General features: G+C 38.0%; 1 protein-coding gene across 1 annotated transcript in view; it reads right to left on the reverse strand.

Annotated features, from left to right (window-relative positions):
* thsd7aa (thrombospondin, type I, domain containing 7Aa) overlaps nt 1-20,441 on the reverse strand; it is a 169,353-nt gene that overhangs the window by 78,344 nt on the left and 70,568 nt on the right. Inside the window, exons 2-5 of the mRNA XM_040122069.1 lie at nt 15,604-16,238; nt 15,032-15,237; nt 9,270-9,518; nt 956-1,137 (exon numbers count right to left, since the gene is read on the reverse strand). Of these exons, the coding sequence (XP_039978003.1) occupies nt 956-1,137; nt 9,270-9,518; nt 15,032-15,237; nt 15,604-16,238 (1,272 nt within the window). The remainder of the gene's footprint in view (nt 1-955; nt 1,138-9,269; nt 9,519-15,031; nt 15,238-15,603; nt 16,239-20,441) is intronic.

Raw genomic sequence — 20,441 nt, forward strand, 5'->3', positions numbered from 1 at the left:
TTGTCACAAAATTGCAAAGAAAAAGGTGTCCTTAATAATGGCTTATTACTGATCCATAAAGTATTAGTAAACAATGTCTTAACACTTATAAAGCCAATATTTACAACTAATAAACTTTTTATGAAGAGTGTCTTCATAAAAAGTACGGAGTACGTGTAATTAATTGTCAATGTAAAGCATACACACCAAATGACATCTTTGGCACAATAATTTACTTACAGCTTACTGTATGGAAAGATAGTGTGGTAATCAATCATGAGCTCAGTCATGCGCTAGTGACCAAGGAGAATACACCCAGGTAGCGTCACTTCATAGCCCAAACCCATTGCATGGAGACAATGAAGAATATTTTTTCTGGCAAGGTGAAGGCAGAATGGAAATCCCATAGTGTTATATTTAGTCTGCTATCCAGACGCCTCTTCCACCTGAATGCTGCTTATATATTTTCTGAACATATTATCATTGTGTGAAATTTAAGGCCACTCTTTGACTGCATCTATACAATCTGTCCGTGAAAATCACAAACAGAACTAGCAACAAAGGAAACTCTTGGTGGAATCCAGCACCCAGTGAGTTTTTAGGCCGATGCAGGATAAAATACAAATTTTGGCTTGAGACATCTTAAACTAAAAATATCTTTTATTTCATTATATTTCTTAACTTCTTGATCCTTTTGCATGTGGTTTTCAAAATAGAAATCAATTCTTTTCGTTAACACTGGCTTTAAGATATAATCAAACAAGCTAAATGCAGGCAGATGTTGATGTTAAGTTAATTAGATCCAAAATAATGACAAAAATTACCTGCACATTTGTGTATTTATGTATAAAACAATTGTGATAAAGTGAAAACCCATTTTTATAAATGGTGAATAAAGAACATAAATAGTTGATGAAATGCAGCAACACAAGAGAATTGTAGAGACAATACAAGAAAGGCATGCTGGGAAAGTTACCGTCTTTGCTTCTGAGTGAGCTGAGGTTGGGTAGTGTATCAGCGCTGGTTTGGACACAGTAGACCTCTCGGGTCTGAATCCCACCTCCACACAACCCTGTCTGGTTACCACGCCGACGGTCCTGTTGACTCAGCAGCACATCCACCCTGCACTCCGTCCACTCTGTTGTCTTCCAGCTGTAACTGAAGACAAAGGTGGAAACAGCAAGAGTTTGTCTGATATAGTATAACAACGCCATATTGTCTTTTCTTAAACTAAAGAATTCTATTAGTAGCTTAGAATAAAACTGGTCAATTCTATAATTTTTTCAAATGTAGTGGATCACTATTAGCTTTCAAGAAAAAGAGGCAGGGTTAAAGAGATCTATCATTTTGTGTTGTTGAGTTGCTGCCACACAGATTATTGACTATTGGTTTGTTGGTCTGGTCCAAACACAGTTCATATTGACCAGGTGCATATGTGAAGCTAATGCAGTCAGATCAAAGGTCATTAGATATTAAGTTTCATTTTCTGTGACGTGGCCAAGCAGAGATTAAGTTAACAAATCGATGGTTAGATTTGAAAGAATTAGAATACATTTAAATGTTCATGTACATTCGGTTTTACCACTGCATAACCATTAATTTTATTGTTTTTTCATATTGAGGTTTCACTTTCATGCTCTTTAAATTATCATGCCCTCACAATGTGCTTATGGTGATCTCCTATAACTGACTCTTCACGAAACATCTTTCTCACACACCAATTGTTCAATCAAAGCTTAGCAAATTTAACTAGGCACAGCAGGTCTGTAAAGCTTACAACATTTCTCCAGCAGTGTAGATGGGGCTGTAATAACAATGATTTTCTAGATAAATAGTTTGGAGAACGGCATTACTATTTTGGCCTTTCTATATCCAAAAGTACAATACTAAAAGTGTAAGGATGGATTAAACAGTGTGTTTGTCTGCTCTATTTTTTGTTGTAGTATCAGAAGCATTCTGGACAGCCCTTACCATCAAGAGCATCCAGTGTCCTTTTGCAGCAGGATACACATCTAACTTTTTTGTTCTGAGGACATAAAATCAACTGATGTGTTTTTATTTGTCTAATGAAATGTGCTAACACACTAAAAGCTATGCAAACTCTTCATTTGCCAGTACATCCAGCTTCTATTTTAGAAATATTTCCTGCGTTTCCTGTGCCATTTTGCACATTTTGCAATTGCCATCTAGATCCTGTTAGACAACTAATTTGATTTTTTGTTCTTGTCTATCTTTATATATTTATTTTGTTTATTCACACTGAAATGAGAGCATTTGAGCAATTCTGTGTGTTTTATTAGACTGCATGATCCTAGACATAAGAAGCAGATACATAGAATAATTGTTTAACCCTTGACATGAATGAACAAAAACTAAAACATACCAAAAATTGGTATGTTTGTTTTTTGGGTTTTTTTTTTATATGGCACATCTTACCTGTTTTTTTTTTATTGACCAAATATAATCAATAGCATTCCTTTAAAAAAACCTATATATTAGCATTTGACTATTTTACTGCAATCATTACAAACAATTAAATTAACTATAACCCCCAAAAGATGCCAACTCAAATAACAATAGTTCTTTTTGTCATTGTTAGTTTTTGTCATAGTTCACAGTGTGGATGGCTTTTTGAAGGCACTGCATAACATTGGTTGTGGCTGAGTAAGTCGCAGTAGCAAGTGGAAGAGTAGTACAGTAGTAATGCTAGACTTTTTATGTTACTGACGTCAGATCTCTGTTTACAATACACCTCAGGATTTGCATTTAGCCAGACTGTCCTCTGAGTGCTCTCTAAGACTCAATTTCCTCAGCTGACAGGAGGATATTAATTGCAGCGCTTATTCATAGATGGGTTTGTTTGGGGTTACTGAATTGGCAGCAGTGTGCTTCAGAAATAAAGCATTGTGGTTTCCACCCTGAGGTCAGAAAATGTAAACCCCGCCCCCATCTCGGCCGATAATGGAATTCATTTGAGGTCGCCAATGAAAGGCTCCATATTCGTGAGCAAGGTCTCTCTGTCTCTCTCAGCACTGCTGCAGGACAACGAGACCCATGGGAAAGCATTGCATATTGGCGCTTTAAATTGCCCAGATGGGGACACTCAAACGGAGCAGTTCTTCAGTACCATGGACAGACCTGCTGCCTCTCTTAATGTCATCTGTCAAAAAGAAGGCAGCAGAACTTGATGGACATTAATTTACTGTTTCATAAGGATTATAGAGAGTTGAAGTGAAGCCAGGACTACGAGACTCTGTTCCAGGGGTCAGGAAACCTAATTCAAAATCACATTGATGTTTATTTTCTAAAAATCCAATTCTTACAAATTTACTTACTCAGTAGCATGTCATGCAGTTCACTCCATTCGGTAAATTTTTAAATTTTAACTTTTAATTTTGATATTCTATTTATTGTCTTTGGATTAAGAGGCATTGGCTTTTAACGAACATTGTTTTTCACAAGGCCAAGACCGTCACTGGATAACTGTCACCAGCTTGACAGGACAACAGCATCGGGGCTTTGTCTATCTTCTTTGTCTATCTGTATCATTACAGAATGATACAAAAATCTAGAGGGTTAGTTTACCGAATTTACCACTGGGCATGATCACCTTATTTCATTCAATTTTCATAGCTGATTAACCTGACCTGGAGCTAGCTTAAAAGACAACTGGTGGACAGCGGGGTGGAGGTGTCAGGATGGGACAGCATGGTGGAGTAAGACAGAGAGCAGCTTCCTCTGAGACACTCCATTTACCTATTCCTGCTGGCAATCACAAGCCACTTCCTCTACATCTTCTCATACACACATACCCCAACAACCCCCTTCCACCAACCCCACCCATGTCATCCAACCCCAATCCCTCTGTCTGGGATTTCTAAACTCATAGACCATGGGAGTAGTGGGTTTGTTATTGTCTCACTCCAGCCTGGTAACATAATTTACGGATGCATATGCTATAAAACAGCGTACTACAGTTACTCGCTAATGTACCTGGCAGTGTCTTCACATAAAATACATTAGATGCTCATTAGATTATTAGCTCTAATGCTAAAAAGCTGGGCTTCTTGGGACTGTCATCTTTAGAAGTGAGATGACACAACATTTTTTTAAAAAGGGAAAAAAAAGAAAAGACTAAGAGATCACAGTTATATTAGTGGCTCTGTGAGGCTGTACTTGGGCACAACAGTGGCTAATGCTAATATAAGAATGCTACCCTGCTCACAATGACAATGCTAACATTCTGATTTTGAGCACCTAATATTCACCATGTTCACCAGCTTAGTTAAGTGTGGTATAATGCTAACATTTTTCTAACTGGCAATAAACACAAAGCACAGCTGAGGATGATGGAAAATGTCATTAGTTTTGCAGGTATTTGGTCATACATACTAGATGATGATTGTGTTAAGAGGTCACCAAAATTCATCCTGAGTGGGACCTGAATATGTGTACCAAATTTCATGGTAATCTATCCAATAGTTGTTGAGACATTTCATTTAAAACCACAAATGTGAACCTCAGGGTGGCGTTCAAGTGTTTAGTGTCCATCCTCTGGGGGCCATGAATGTCAGTAACAAATTTCAAGGAAGTCCATCTAATAGTTGACTGACCAACCAATGGACAGCAACATCTTATCCTTTTATGGACATTATCCTGAGTTACCAGGATATTGTCTATAAAAAAAGTGCTTAAAGCATTATGAGTGTATAATAAAGCATTTTGGCCTAGAATGGTTATCTAAAATTTATAGTCAACCTCTAAAAAACCTAAACTAATAACTAACTAACAAACTAATAATTCCAGTAGGCCTGTTATCACTCAGCAGTTTGTAGGCTATAATGTTAGTCTTGGGGACTGGAGCAAACAAGCTGCCCTTGATTATTTTAATAATATATAACTTAATAATAATAATAATAATAATAATAATAATATTTAAATGGCAAGTTCACCAATGGAAAAGGGACCATTTCTTAAAACTAGGTCACCTTTGTAGTAGATATGCATGTTTGTGAAACTGGTACCTTCTAGCCAGAGAAAACTGAGAAAAAGGTTGCAAATTTATTGTGGAAATAAAAGCAGAAATTCCTACAACAGCCAGAATGCATTGCATGCAGTGCCTGCCAGGCTGCTCCCAGGCGACTTTATGGGCACTTTCCACAGGTCTTCTGCTAGTGGTGGACAGGAAGAGAATTTGTTTCCCAGGCCATTTTAGCAGAGAAGTTGGCATTGAGCAGGATCATATCTCTTTGCCGAGGCTTTTTTTCTCACTCATTGTGGAATCCAGTTTTATTGCACCAGTGAGTTATTATCACAAAAGCAAACAGCTCTCTGGAGTTAGTAATGCAGATTATTGCAAATTTACCCAGAGCTGCACATAAGCCAGTACACTGCGAGATCACCACAGTGGACAGTGAAAAACCTCAGAGTCTGCAATGTGCATTTCAGCTAGGTTTGGGTGACAATAGTGGACAAGGAGTGACAAACTAAAACCCTCTATACAAAGACCTGTTACCTTCTTGTTATGAACCCACATACAGGTGAGACAGTCACCATTTTGCTTTTCTGTGCCAACTCTTTCTCGTATTCAGAGCTGGCAAAGTACTATATAATATTTGTTCAGATAATTAAGGCGAGTTTACCAAAGCTAAAGATAACTGATGTATGTGTCACTGTCTCCGTACACAGAAACACTATCTGTGGTGTCCAGCAGTGCTGTCACTGCAGCTCCAGCCAAAATCCCTTCAACTACCCCCCTCCTCGTGCCTGGGCAGGGGGACAGAGGGCGCAGAAGAACCGGTACCCTTTTCACCCAGCCCCAGTAAAACAAAAAAGCAGAGATGTATGCGAGACCATTGTGAATAAGCTAAATAGCCAAGTAGATGTTACCTGATACCACACTGAATAAGCATTTTATTGCATGATTCAAAGTGAATCCCTTTTTAATCATTATACACATTTTTAGTAACCCTGTGCGGTCTTGTTTGAAATAGTATACTATGGTCTGTTTTGAAGATAATTGCATATAAAGGATGCCTCTTGTATTTATATAGAAAATGTGGGACTGAATCATTATGTTTTGTTTTTCTCAATTATATGTTGTTCTTTTTTAAATAGACCTCCTCATGTCCATGTCCATCTGGTGAAAATCATTTTGTCCAGGGTTACCTGCCACAGCTTACCTGCACATCAAAGGGGGAGAATGGGGAAGACTGGTGCAAATAAAGCCCACAGTGCACCTGTGCCAAAACCATCCTAAGTCAGTTATGTTTCTGAAGCAGAAAGACTTGGACTGACTGTTTGTGACTTTCTGTCTTATTGAAGAATATATACTATCTGCTTTGCTGTTAATTTTCTTGAATAATATTACAACCAGAAGTCAAACACATCAACTATGCATATCACTTTCATTTAGTTAGAGATTCAACAATTAAAACCTACCAGGTCATAATAAGAACTAAGAACTTTATTTTGGGTTGTCATGCATGAATGTAACTGTAGCCAAAGCATTGTATTTACAAAAACTTAAATACAATCAGATTAAGTTGTGTTTTCAAAGAGCTAAGAAAGCCAACAGAGTAGTATGAAGATACTCAGGACCAAATAAAACTTCAACCCAACTTGGAAATAACCATATAAACAAGATATATTTTTATGCTCTCTTCTGTCCCCAAACAATACAAACAGGAATCTGGCAGTGAGACCATCACTTCTAAAGATCAAGTTGTGTATCAGAGAAGAAAAAACTGCAGATTTGACAGCAGTAAAGCCATTGTCTTGTCTTAGTATTTACCCTTGTTGAACAAACAAATGTAGATATGCCATCAGTCCATATTGCTTTGAAAGAGTAAACACCAACTGATTAGCATTTAGAGGCATTACAGTAGGTGCATAACACTGGCAGAGCAAGAGTGTGTTTCTGATGTAGAGACATGCAGACGAAAATATAAAAAAAAAATGGAAAATATAAACAATAAATAATAAACAGACAAAGTCCCTTTGCTATTCAGTATATTTGGCCTCTTAGGTTTTTACTCAAAGGCTATTATATTGGATTTTGAAGTTACAGGGAAAGCTAACATTACCAATCTCTACAATGCATTACATTTTACATAATGTTAGTCTAAAGCATTTATGAGTTATGTTATTGTACTGTATGTTCATCTGTCCATTCAGTCCAACCAGCTTTGTTTTTCTGTTTGTTTTAGAGATCCAGATATACATTTTCAGTTGTGCACATGAGGCCCAAAACTTGCTATTGTGCTCCTTCATCCTCAGTGGAATCATCGACTTCATCCCAAAAATAAATTCATGAAGAAAGAAAATGAGCACAGTGAAGTTTGTCGCAGTGTGGCAACTTCACTTTTGTCTCCATGTGTGTACATCTGCCGCACAGACTTTCCACCAGACATCACCGGTTGTTAGCAAGTGAATGAGTCACCCGGCTGCAGCTGTCAAAAAACTGTTGTGGCCACTTCCTTTTCCAAATGCTGTTGGTTCAAATTCTGCCTCATAACAGCATTCTTAATATCTGATTCTAACAATATACCAGGAAAATAGTTTTATTTCAAATCAATTATTACCATTATTACCAGCTTTCTATCCATAGAGGCTAAATACTGTGTTGTATTCCTTCCTACTCAATGGAATCAGCAGCTTCATCCCATAAATAAATAAATAAGAAAGAAACTGAGAACTATGAAGTTTGTCACAACAAGGCAATTTCAATTCTGTCTTCATGGGTTTGCATCTACCACACATACCAGTCCTCACCGAGCATGGGATGGTGCAGCTAACCAAGCCACCCTGGCCACAGGGCCACTCTTTCGGCAGCAGTTGCAATGAAGCTCCGGTGGCTGCCTCCTCTTCCATACACTGTTGTGTCTAATTCCACAGCTCTACATTTTAGTGTCAGCTTTTCCCGGTTGCTAACAAGAGAAACATGATAGAGAGATTGTTTCGGTTCCTCCGTTTGGACATTCATTATGAATGCCCTTAGGGACGAGTCTACAAAAAATGAGGTAGTACAGTTTGTAGCCTCAATGTAGCCTAAGCATGCTGAGATTTCCATCCAGATGATGTAATTTGGAGGAGTTTTTCCGTTAGAAGCAGAGAGATAGCTTAATATAGGGAAAACAGAGGGAAGTTTAATGCCATTCCTACTCCCCAAACTAGAACCATGGGAATAAGGTTCAAAATCGGTGAAGTCACCCTCTAAATATTTTTTTCAGTAAATGGGGAGATTGATTATTGGGTGGGCCATTTCCAAAGCCCATTTCCTTCAGGCTTTTCTAATATTACAAATTTAAAGTCTTATTGTTTAATTTCATTCAATTAAAAAAGGAAAAAGATTAATATGAAAAGATAACATGGCTGACATCATAATAACCTTATAGAAGTGCAAAACACTTTTTTTCTCCAGGTTTGGAAACATAATCTGGTTGAAATACATATACATTTTTTAAGTGCTTGAAGTTCCAATCATCACTAAAGCGTATGTCATGCAAGAGAGCCAATAAAAACAAATGGAATGGTCAAAGTTGTGATATTGACGTTTAAGGTGTATTGATTCATTTACAACATCAACTCACAGACTGAGTAACATGCAAGAAAATACGCTGCCTTAAAAGTTGCCGGTAGCTGTCGGTACCCTTTGAGTGGCACAGTAAATTCAATTATTTTTTCTACCTAGCTAACATTAACTAAAAGAGCAGAAAACACGGCAAAAGATCATTTCATTCATCATTTACTCTTCTGATGGTTTCTTTTTTTTTGTGATATATTTGCAAAGAATCATTACAAAGCCAGCCTATTAAACTTGGACAGCTTGTGCTGCATCCACAATGCTTGCAGGAAATCAACACTTGCTTAGCTATGCTTTCAGAGCCTAGTCCAATAGATGAGCTCGACCTCTGCCTGCAATGCAAATTTTCATCAGAATGAATGTTTCGAATGCAGCTTCATTTGCTCGACACAAGTAAGTAAATCAGGTTACAACCTACCACATCCAAGGTTTCATCTAATACTACTTATCTACATGTTTGGCTGACTTGCCATGCAATATTCTCAACATGATGAAACTATTCATAAAGTCAGTCTACAATTTGATCATGAAGTCAGTTTTAGTTGACAAATGTTGAGTAATACTATTTTCCATAAATCAGTCACATTTTAATTTTTCTGCTTCAAAAGTATTAGTCAGAAAATTGTACATCTACTTAACTTTTATCAAACTAGCAGCCGTTGTGCTGTAGTTGTATTACTATTTCTATTCTTGTTCTGATACTTACACAATGCAGGATGGCACTCCGTCTCCCTGGGGGCTACAGGGCTCCGTCTCCTCCAGCTCTGGGCAATCTGCTCCTTCACCAATCGGGAATTGGCTCACTTTTCTGGTGCGAGTGCGTTCACCCTTTGGCCCGTTGGGGTCATAGCACTCCTTGGAGCAAGCTGACCATTCAGACCATTCAGTCACATCACAGTCTTTGGTCATGACGCAGGCCTGGAAAGTCACCGGCAATGTCTCCTGAGAGCACAGGCTGTAGAAGATAGAAACAACAATACTATTGGATAACATGAAACTTAAATATAGTTATTGCTGGTTCTGTATCTATTCTCACAACTGTAATTTTGCATTGAAAAGTTTACTTGTAACACAGACCCATTTGAGTCCCCAAGTTAATTTAACTAGATAATGTAATGTTATGGATAGTGATGGACATCGATGGGCAGTGCCATTTAAGCTTTTCAATGACAGCTATGTAATTGTCTGTTAAAAATCTGTAGTACTTTTAGTTTTTCTTTTCTACTCTACTGTACACTATATTAAATAAGTAATAGCATGACAAAGCAAATAAGAAAGAGACAACAAACAATAACACATTTTAAATAGGAATGGACCAGTGGTGCTTCATCAGCATACACTACTGTAGTTGCCAGTCACAGACCTGCAATTAATGCTAGCATTTTTCAACCACGACAGCAAGCTTTCACTGACTTTAACCAAGTGCTTTAGTCGCTTGATCTCATCCACATCTTAACCATAGCTTAACTGCAATAACTGAAATCTAGCATACCACAGTTACCCTACACAGGTTTTGTAAAAGAAAGAAACTGAAAAATGTTGGCATTCAGTGTTGTGTGGGGTTTTGCAGAATCATCCAAATTCAGTGCCCCTGTCTGGCAGTAGGTTTAGGAAATGACATATGTGAGGACTGCTGGGGACATCAAACATGCCCTGAGCACAAAGAAGGACAAAAAAGTGAAACCGCGAGTCAAAATTCAGATATAACAGGAATATGCTTAAAACCTGTGAATTCACTGCTTATAATCATAACATGAATACAAGCATCATGTTGACATAGCAATGTCCACAGAAAGCTGTACAGGCAACAGTAGATAAAGAAAGGAAAAGGAGAGGAAGACAGAGAGAAAAATTTGTTTTCCTGTTAAAAAAATTCCTCTACAATCTCAGAGTAGGCTATTTATTAAATAAAGTGACTGTAGTGAAGGGATTACACAGAGGCTGGTGAAATACAGCTGTACGACCTACAGCTTTTTTTGGTCTGAGTCAGCCAATATGATAAACGTGGTTTGAAAGTTGTTCATTACAAACCCAAACTATTTGTTAACCATATTTTCAGCAGCAGCTTCATAGCACCATGACTTTGTTTGATGATGGGAATCCTTTGGAGTTGAAAGACACTTGTTTTTCTCCTTGTGTTCTGTAGAGGCTGATTGGCTATTTGGGATAATTGGTTCTCTTTTCTGCTTCTCTTCCCTTTTAGTCTCAACATTTCAGTTTTTCTTTAGTTACCCTGAATTTCTGGAGGTTTTCTGAAGCTTTGTGAACAAACTCTGCTCTTTGAGTTTTTTTGTCTTTCTTTCCTTTTTTTTCTTTTAGTCTTTTATCAAAATTCTCCTGCAGCCGTTGAGTTTCCTTCTCTGTAACCATGCTATGGCAAAGCCAGAGCAGCAGTGTCTACACATGATTATGGCAATGTGAAGCCTTACAAATAAAAAATGTAACAACTTGGAGTTTGATGTAACCTGGACTATGATTTCCCCTCCAACTAGTCACCTCTAACTGCTGCTATCATCATAACCACTCAGCTATTTTCATTAGAAACAGTGAGCTAAAACAAACAGAATGCAGTTCTGAAAATTTACATTAATTAAGACCTCAAATTTACAGACTGCTGTATTGGATCCTAGAGGCTACAATAGGTATTACATCCCACAACATGTAATCACAGGCAGATAAAACATACTGATCCTGTTTCTGGATCATCAAGAAATGGCTCAAAAACAGACTGTCATCATCTTATATGCTTCCACACAACTGGCCAATCACTGCTTAAGGTGGCTATAATCATTGGGTTCAGAAAGTTACAAAAATTGTCAGACTTATTTGTAATCATTCTGTGGGGACCATGAATATCTATTCTAAATATAATGTAGTCAGTAGTTGCAACAAATCCTGCCCAAAAGCTTCAGGTTAACTTTGTAGCAGTAGGTTTGTAGTAATTTGATTAACTGTATTTTTATTTGGGAATACAAGAATATACAGAGGCTTCAGAAAATATTCAGATCCCTTCACTTTTTTGAAATTACTATTGTGTTGTACATTTAATTTTAAATGGAAAAAAAAAAAAAATTTCTATTGCTTTAAGTGTTCCCAGGAGCACAGTGGCCGCAATAATTGTGAAATGGAAGAAGTTTGGAAAAAACTACAACTCTTCCGAGACTTGGCCATCCAGGGAAACTGAGGAACCAGGCAAGAAGGGCTTTGGTTAGGGAGGTGACCAAGAACCCAACATTCAATCTCACATTCACACTCAACAGAGCTTCAGAAATCCTCTTCAGAGATTGGAGAACCTACTGGAAAGACGAGCACCTCAGAAGCAATCCATCAGGCCTTTATGGTAGAGTGGCTAAAAGTAAGCCACTTTGAGTAAATGGCAGCTCACTTGGAGTTTGCCAAACAGCATTTAAAGGACCCTGAGAGCATGAAGAAACAAGATTCTCTGGTCTGATGATACAAAAACTGAACCTTTGGGCAGAACTCCAAACACCATGTCTGATTAACACCAGGCACTGCTTATCAACTGGCCAATAACATCCCTATGCTGAAGCATGGTGTTGGTAGCATTATGCTATGGGGATACTTCTCAGTGGCACGGGCAGGGAGACTGGTCAGTATTGAGGGAAGGATGATTGCAAGCAAATACAGAGAGGTCTTTGAAGAAAACCTGCTCAAGAGTGCACATGACCTGGGACTGAGGTGACAGTTCACCTTTCAGCACCGCAATGACATGAAGCATACAGCCAAAACAACACTGGAGTGGCTTTGGGACTAGTCTCTGACTATCTTTTAGTGGCCCAGCCAAAGCCCAGACTTAAACCCCATATAACATCTGTGGAGACTCCTGTAGATGGCAGTTCACAGATGCTTCCCATCCAATCTGGCAGAGCTTCAGAGGATCTATCTGGGATAAACTGCCAAAATCCAAATGTACAAAGCTTGTAGAGACTTAGCCAAGAAGATTTGAAACTGTAATTCCTGCCAAAAGGCTTCTACAAACAGTTGAATTAAGGGTCTGAATACTTTTGTAAATGGGAGATTTCAGTTTTTGATTTTTAATCAATTTGCAAAAATTCCTACAAATAAATTTTTACTTTGTCAGTATGGGTATATCAAGTGTAGATTGATTGAGAATTTTATACATTTAAAATTAAATCTTCAACACAATAAAGTCTGAAAAAAGTGAAGGGGTCTGAATTCTTTCCGGAGCCACTGTACAGCTTTTAAGCACAACTGACTTTACAATGGACATTGCTTCATTATTTGATCTTGAGCCCCTGTCTTAAGTTTCCCCTTTGTCAAAATATAGTTTTAAGATGATACTAATACCATTCTTAGATTGTGAATTAAATTACCACACAGTAAACCTGGGGCCATGTAATATACTAGCATTAAGATGCTATACGTAGTGCTTAAAGAGTGTGGGGAGCGGATGGTAATAGGGGAGAAAAAATAATTTGACCGATGGCCTCCTAGCAGTTAATTCTATGGTTATACAATGCTATAACAATGCCACATTACTTCTGCCTTTGCTCCTAATAGACGGAAGTCAGAATTCACATGGTCACAAGGTAAAGGTAGAAAAAGATCATTTTAAGCACTTGAATCAATTTGATCAACTTATGTTGTTTCGTAGTTTTCAGGATACTGTATCTTATTCTCCACCAGCATTGAGAGATGCTGTTAAAACAACAAACTTAACTTTCAAAATTAGATTTTTTTTGCATATAATTTCCAAAAAACAGTGTTATTAGACTTTCAAAATTAGGCATTGAAATAGTTATTTTCTCTGTGGCATTCCAATATTAACATATGCATAAAAATATTATCGTAAAAACAATAAAACCTTGTAAACAATTTTCTATTACTAAAAGTATTTGCACAATTATAATATGTATTTCCTTTTAAAACACTTTATAAAGGTCCAGTGAAGGTTGCAGTTCATCATCATTTCATATAATATTAATTATATAATATATAATATTCTAACACTGTAGTATGGTGAGTGGCATTGGCTTGAAGTCTGAATGATTTATGAATTCTGACCTTATCCCAGGCATTAAAAGCAAATATATCACAAGAGCCTTGATTTTCTCAGAAAGTAATGGACACATTCAGTGGCCTCTATTAGAGCTGAGCAAGAACAGAGAGACAGAATGAGGCCATTCATCCCCTACAAAGAACATGGCTCTCAGACACCTAATGGACATTGACCTCACTGGAAAAGAGATGGATCTGACTGGTTTGGATGGATCTCGGAGTGGAGCTTTGACGAATGCGTCCATTGTTAGTAAGCCGGGAGAAGCTGTAAGTACACTGAAATGGGGAAAAGGACAATATGATGTGGAACACTCACTGATAGAAACTGACGGCAATTTTCTTCACAACCTGGCATTATTTCCGTGGCCCTGCACTGAGCATTATAAGACATTTATGGATATCATTTTTACGACAACGAAAGAATAATAGTTACAGTCCACTAATTAAACTTGAGCCTTCGTGTAGATTTTGCATTATCTAATTTAACTCTACGTAAATAATAGATTTAAGAAAGAAAATAGAGATAAAACTGAAGGCTTACAGGGTTTCACAACGCATACACTATGACTGAGTGTTATGAGCTCTGACACTTGAAACCAGTGCCATGGACAGTGCATTGATTAGGAACATATACTTGGTTAAGGTTAGGGAAAGACAATCTTTACGGTTAAAAAATGATATAGAATAAAAAGAACATTATTTGCATGTATATGACAGGATGCTAATTCCAGTCTCCCGCATGAAATCAAGCTCCCTGACCACCACATAGGAAGGTAATAGTAGTCGAAAACTCAAAAAGAGGGGGGGGGCTTAATTTATGGTCAAACTATGTCAGTGACCTCAATTACAAAAAACAGTGGAATTTAATGTTACATATTGTTCACTATCAACCTGTGTATTTTCCTTCCTTCTGTGTAATCTTTGCAATGAGCTATACGTCATAAAAAAAAACAGAGCGAAAAGCATCAGAGCACATTGTGTATTTCAGAGATTGTCTTCTCAAGAAGAATGATGGCATCAGTCATTTGAGCAAGTATACCCTAACCCTGTGAAATCACAGGCCATCCACCAAAGCCAACCTTCATATTAATCTTTACCGTCTCCTAATCAAAATCCAAAAACCTCAAAGTCCTTATTCTAAAAATACCTTAAAATTGATATAAACATAATCCTCATTCCAGTCTTAATGCTAAAATACAAAATTATTATCCAAAGTAACCTCTTAAGAAACTGATGAGAAGCCAAAATTCTCTCACAAAAAATACTGAAAATATTATTATTATGTAGCATACTGGCTATAATTATGTACATAATATTATTAATATTATGTAGCAAACATACTGTAAAACATATCATTTTAGATGGAACCATGGACATGGCAGAGACTGTGACATGACACATTAAGGAACTTATTTTAGTCTTTCTTACCTGAGAGCTTCAAAATTCCCACTCTTGTGGACACACGCCAATTCTCTGGTCTGGTAGCCAACCTGCAGGTCCCAGAACTTTCCTCCTGGGCGGTTCTGACGGTTCCTGTTCCTCTTCTTCTTGATGAGTTCTCTTGTTTCAGGATCCCTTGACTTGCCCCTTTCCCTTAACCTATCTCGGACTTTCTCTCTCATTTTCTCTCTTTTCTCCTTGTTTTTAACCTTTTTCTGTCGTTTGGGCCTGTCTGCCTGTCGGGATGGCCTTTCTGGCTTCCTGTTTGCCCTACTCAATTTCCTGTTCGGTCTGGATGGTTTGTCACCATCTCGGGACAATTTATTACCCTCTTTGGACCATTTGTCTCCTTCTTTGTGCTGTTTTTCACCCTCACTGGTCTGTTTCTCCCCTCCTTTTGACTGTTTGTTGCCCCCACCAGACTGTTTGACGCCCTCTCTGGACTGCTTTTCACCTCCTCTGGATGGTTTTTCGCTCTCTCTAGACTGTTTGTCACCCTCTTTGGAAAGTTTATCACTTTCCCTGGATGGTTTGTCACTCTCTCTGGGTGGTTTGATAGCTTCTCTGGCTTGCCTTGGCAGTGGGACAGAGCAGGGCCCCCAAGGTCCCACCCTGAGGCTGTAGAGGCTCTCCTCTCCCTCACATTGCCCTGGCTGGCATGTCTGAAACTCAGTCAGGTTTGGGCAGGCAGCCCCGCCAAACAGTGGTGGGGCCAGAATGGAGCGGATCCGGTTCTGTAAGCCCATTCCACAGGTTTTTGAACACGGAGTCCACAGGCTGAACTCAGACACCACACAGTCCCGAGGACATGGGATAAGACAGGCCTGTTCTAGGCGTGGTTTGGGCTCAAAGTATTCACAGATTGCATCTTCTGCGGGCTCACCATTCGCTTTCTGGACACAACCAACCTCACGGGTCTGGATGCCTTCCTCTCCCCGGGTGCACACAGCAGGGCGCTGCACCCCAGCACTGCGCATTGACACCGGGACACACTGGTTCCAGGCACCCAGCTGCCAATCGTACAGATCTTTGTGCCAGTCGCACACTCTGAAGCAGCTCTGCTGGTTGTCCGGCCGTTCCGTCTGATCACAGTTGGTGTGCAGGGTGGTCCAGCCTTCAGAATGGGCGCACCATACCGCCCTGCTCTGGCTGCCTCCAGGACCACACTCACTCCCCATACAACGACCCCATGGACCTGTAAAGAGTAGGACAACAGAGTGGTCAGAGAAAAGTCAAAATGAGACTAAGAATAGAATCATGATTTTTGATGAGGAAAGTAATAGAGTATTGCTTGTCACCTTCTCTTGAAGGATTTAATTCCAGCATATTAAAACACTGGTCTTACTTATGCACTGGTAATAATAACACTGTACTCAACAGGGGAGATCTGAGAACACAGCAACATCGCTAAAAACAAGTTTAGAGATGCAAAAAACACAAGCAGCTGGATGATCAGACAGGTCCATAACTAACCCCCAGGTTAGCAATACTTATTTGGAAGTGAACACAGTTGCCAACAGTAAAATTATAGCCCAAACTTTCCATTGTAAACATCCATCAGAGTTTCACACTAACTTCAAGGGTCAACTTTGACTACAGTAAAGAGAGCCAAGCTTGCAGTTTTTCTGTGCTGTGAGGGAGCATACCCACATCTAAGGTGCACTCACTTTCAGTTTTACCATCAAATAGAGTGATTTCAATAGCCTGGATAAACTTTTGGTGTGTTTACATCTTGTCTGACTACTGGTATGCCCTGCTCAATAGGCCACATCCCCATGTCACCAGATCTCAGCAATTATTTTGGTGAGTACAATGTTGTCATAACCAGTAGCCTACAACAGTAAGACCCAAGTTCTAATAAACCAGAATCATTCTTTAACAGCTACTGTTCACAGCTCTTGAGCTGACGGCAAAAAAAGCCCATAAAAACAAGATATATATGTATTCCACCAAAAAAGCATATATTTACAATTCTAAAGTGCTTTCAAAGAAAACTAGTGCCTTTCCACATCAGGTATCTGAAACCTAAGTGCTTCGTAGTGCAATAATAATGTCCTGACAGTTTTTCAATACTATGATTGTACTTCCACTGGATTTATGAGAATGCAATTATAGGTCTAAGTAAACATCGACAAAATCCCTGTTAGGAGCACAGCAGATGCAGAGCCAAAGCAGCTGAAGACTCAGTCAAACAACATAGAAATTAGCTGATTTGAGGAATGGTGTGGCCTTGAAAATCATTAGCCCTGTATGGTATACCAATCCTGGTAACCTTTGTAGGTCCAGACATGGAAAAATGTTGAATTTAACAGGTAACTTAAAACTTAAAACTGTTGATGTTTTTTTTACACTTGTAGTGTGTACAACCAATATCTGTATATGTATTCTGTTTTGGTTTTCTTAATAACAGCGAAAAGATAAAGAATGTAAAGTGGCAGAAGCTTTGGGATTAATTATTTTCTATAATTTGTATCCTTGTGATAACAATAATAAATATGTTGTGATATCTACATAACAAGCTTTGCTTTCCTATAATCACAAAATAAGTATTTTATGATCACAAAATAAGTATTTTATGATTACAAGATAGCAAAGCTTGTTTTACTAAGATGAAGAAATAATTATTCCACATTAACAAAACAAAACAAACAAAAAAAACCAACAAAAAATACAACAAAAAAGAAATTAGTCCTTGGCACCATTTACTTTCCAAAGCATACCTAAAGCAAATGATTCAAAGAACCTATCGAGATAATATCCATGGAAAAAGATTTCACATTCTCCCTTACGTTGTTATCTTGACATGAGATCTATGTGAAATGCTGCAAAAAGACAATATGATGATGAGGACTGCAAATATAATTTTAAAAAAAAGAACAATATAATAAAACCCTATAGCAATGAGCTCAAAAATGTAAAGCAACACAATTAAACCTTTGCTGTTTTCACACAAAACAAGCAGACAAAAAATTCCATATCATCCCCACAAGTAGGTGCTTTCTGCCTCCAACCTCTTAAATAAGTAAATAAGTAAATATATAGAGAATCTTGCTGCACTGGTTTAGCCATAGATGAGAGTGTCTTCGGGCTGCCTGTTGTTTGCAAGGGAAACCCTGGCTGATCTGTGGTATCTTAGTCACAGAGCAGAAGTGGGTCATTCCTTCCCATCAGCAGCAATGGGGCCCTACAGTGAAAACACCATGGACTCTGGTGACCTGACTCCAGCTGCAGCATACAAGGCCCAAAAAGCAAAAACTGATGCCAATACTATGCCAGTATTGAATATCTTTGGATTTCAGTTTTTACAGGCCAAAAAAGTGCAAAAACTGACAAAAAATTTAAAAAATCTCAACTGGACTTTAATGCACCTTTATATATACAGTCCTAGTTGAAATTATTGACAACCCTGATTTTTAAGTACAGAATTTAGAACATCTTCAGAAATAAATGCTAATTAACCAATTTCCAACAATCAAAATATTATAGTAAAATGTTAAAAGTCACTTAACAAAAGAAAATAAAAAAATAAAAAACTTGCAATATAGTGAAATAATACAATCACAACATGTAACCCAGATACAATTATTGGCACCCCTTTTTCTCTGGCTTCAGAGCCTTTGGCAACAATGGCAGCCTCTAAAGGTTTCTTGTAACCATCTAGAAGCTTCTTGCACCTGTCTGCTGGTAGTTTCTGCCACTCTTCCACAGCTATGTGTTCAAGCTCTTTTACGTTTGCAGGAGTCCTTTTTGGGAGATGGCAGATTTAAACTCTCTCCGAAAGTTTTGGAATTTAGGTCAGGATGCATTGCTGGAAATTTTAAAAAGTCAGTGTTTTCCTTTTCAACCATTATTTTCTGCAACACTGCTGCTGTACCCTAAAATGTAGTTTTCCGACACTGGGTAACACATCACGCTCTAAAATGCATTGGTAATCTTCAGAATTAATCAGTCCTTTGATACATTCAATGCTTCCATTACCTAGTCTAAGAGCTAATCAGCCCCACAGCACAATAGTACCTCTACCATGTTTTACTGTAGGTAGAGTGTTATTTTCTTTATGGGCTTCATTTCATCACCTATGAACAAACTGAAGCACTGCATTCCCAAATAGCTCTACTTTGGTTACATTTGTCCATAGAACATTATCCCAGAAAGACTGTCGCTTATGTATGAAAGTTTTTGCAAACGTTATTCTTGCCTTTTTGTGCCTGACTTTCAATAGTGGTGTCCTCCTTGGCCTTCGCCATGGAGCCCTACTTGGTTTAGTGTGTGGCATATGGTACAGGCTCTAACCACCACTCCAGATTGCTCCTGGTCAACCTGAAGCTCTTTAGATGTCTTGTTTGGTGTTTTTTCAACAATCTGCATCAACCTTCGCAGACTTCTCTCATTGAGTTTCTTCTTAGCACCACTTCGTGGAAGCATCTTGACAGTTTTATGACTGTGAAACTTCTTGATACCATTACGAACTGTTGATACAGGGATTTCAAGATCTTTGGCGATTGCCTCGTAGCCTTTGGCATTGTTATGTTTTTTGATGATAGCATTTCCTATGTTCCCAGACAGCTCTTCTGTTTTTGTCACTGTGACAAAGAAACTGGAAATAATCAGCTCCTTTTAATGCCGTAAAACCAGCATTCATTGGTTAATTCTGGTCATGTGCAAACTGAAAATTAAGCACAGGTGAGTCTTTTTTTTTTTTTAACTTTATTTGAGGAACTAATTTAGATTCATCAAAAGCGTGGCAAAAATTAGGTCAAGTGTTCATTTTATGTCTGTATTTTTTTATTTCAACATATGAAAGCATTTTTTGTTGTTGTTCAGTAACTTTGAACATTTTATTAAATATCCTGATTATACAAAATTGGTTATTTTGCACTTATTTCTGAAGATATTCTAAATTTGGTACTTAAAATTCAGGGGTGGTAATAATTTCAACCAGGACTATTAATAAGTGTAGTTTATACAAATTCATCACAGCACTGCAAAGTCCATCAAAGCACTTGATCTCTTAAATTTGGGTTTAATTACCTTGATATATCCATGTCCGTTTGACTTTTCAGGGATCTCCATATTATTAAGAGCTTAACTGAATATGTTAGACATTTCATAAATGTTTCCCAGTTGCAGTTCATGCTGTGGGAAACATGAATGTTGTACCAAATTTCATGACATTTCATCAAATAACTGTTGAGACATTCCACTGAACCAAAACTGTCAACCTGATAGTGGCAGTAGAGGAAAAGTCACAGGCTCATTAAAGTCAATAAGGCACATAATCTGGGAACCATGAATGTTTTGATAGTTTTGTACCAATGGGTGGAATGCCAAAGTCATTATAATTTATCCTTTGGGGACCTTTAATATCTGTTCCATATTCTATGATCATCCATCCAAC

The sequence above is a fragment of the Xiphias gladius genome, chromosome 24, assembly GCF_016859285.1.
Source record: "Xiphias gladius isolate SHS-SW01 ecotype Sanya breed wild chromosome 24, ASM1685928v1, whole genome shotgun sequence".
NCBI lineage: Eukaryota > Metazoa > Chordata > Actinopteri > Istiophoriformes > Xiphiidae > Xiphias > Xiphias gladius.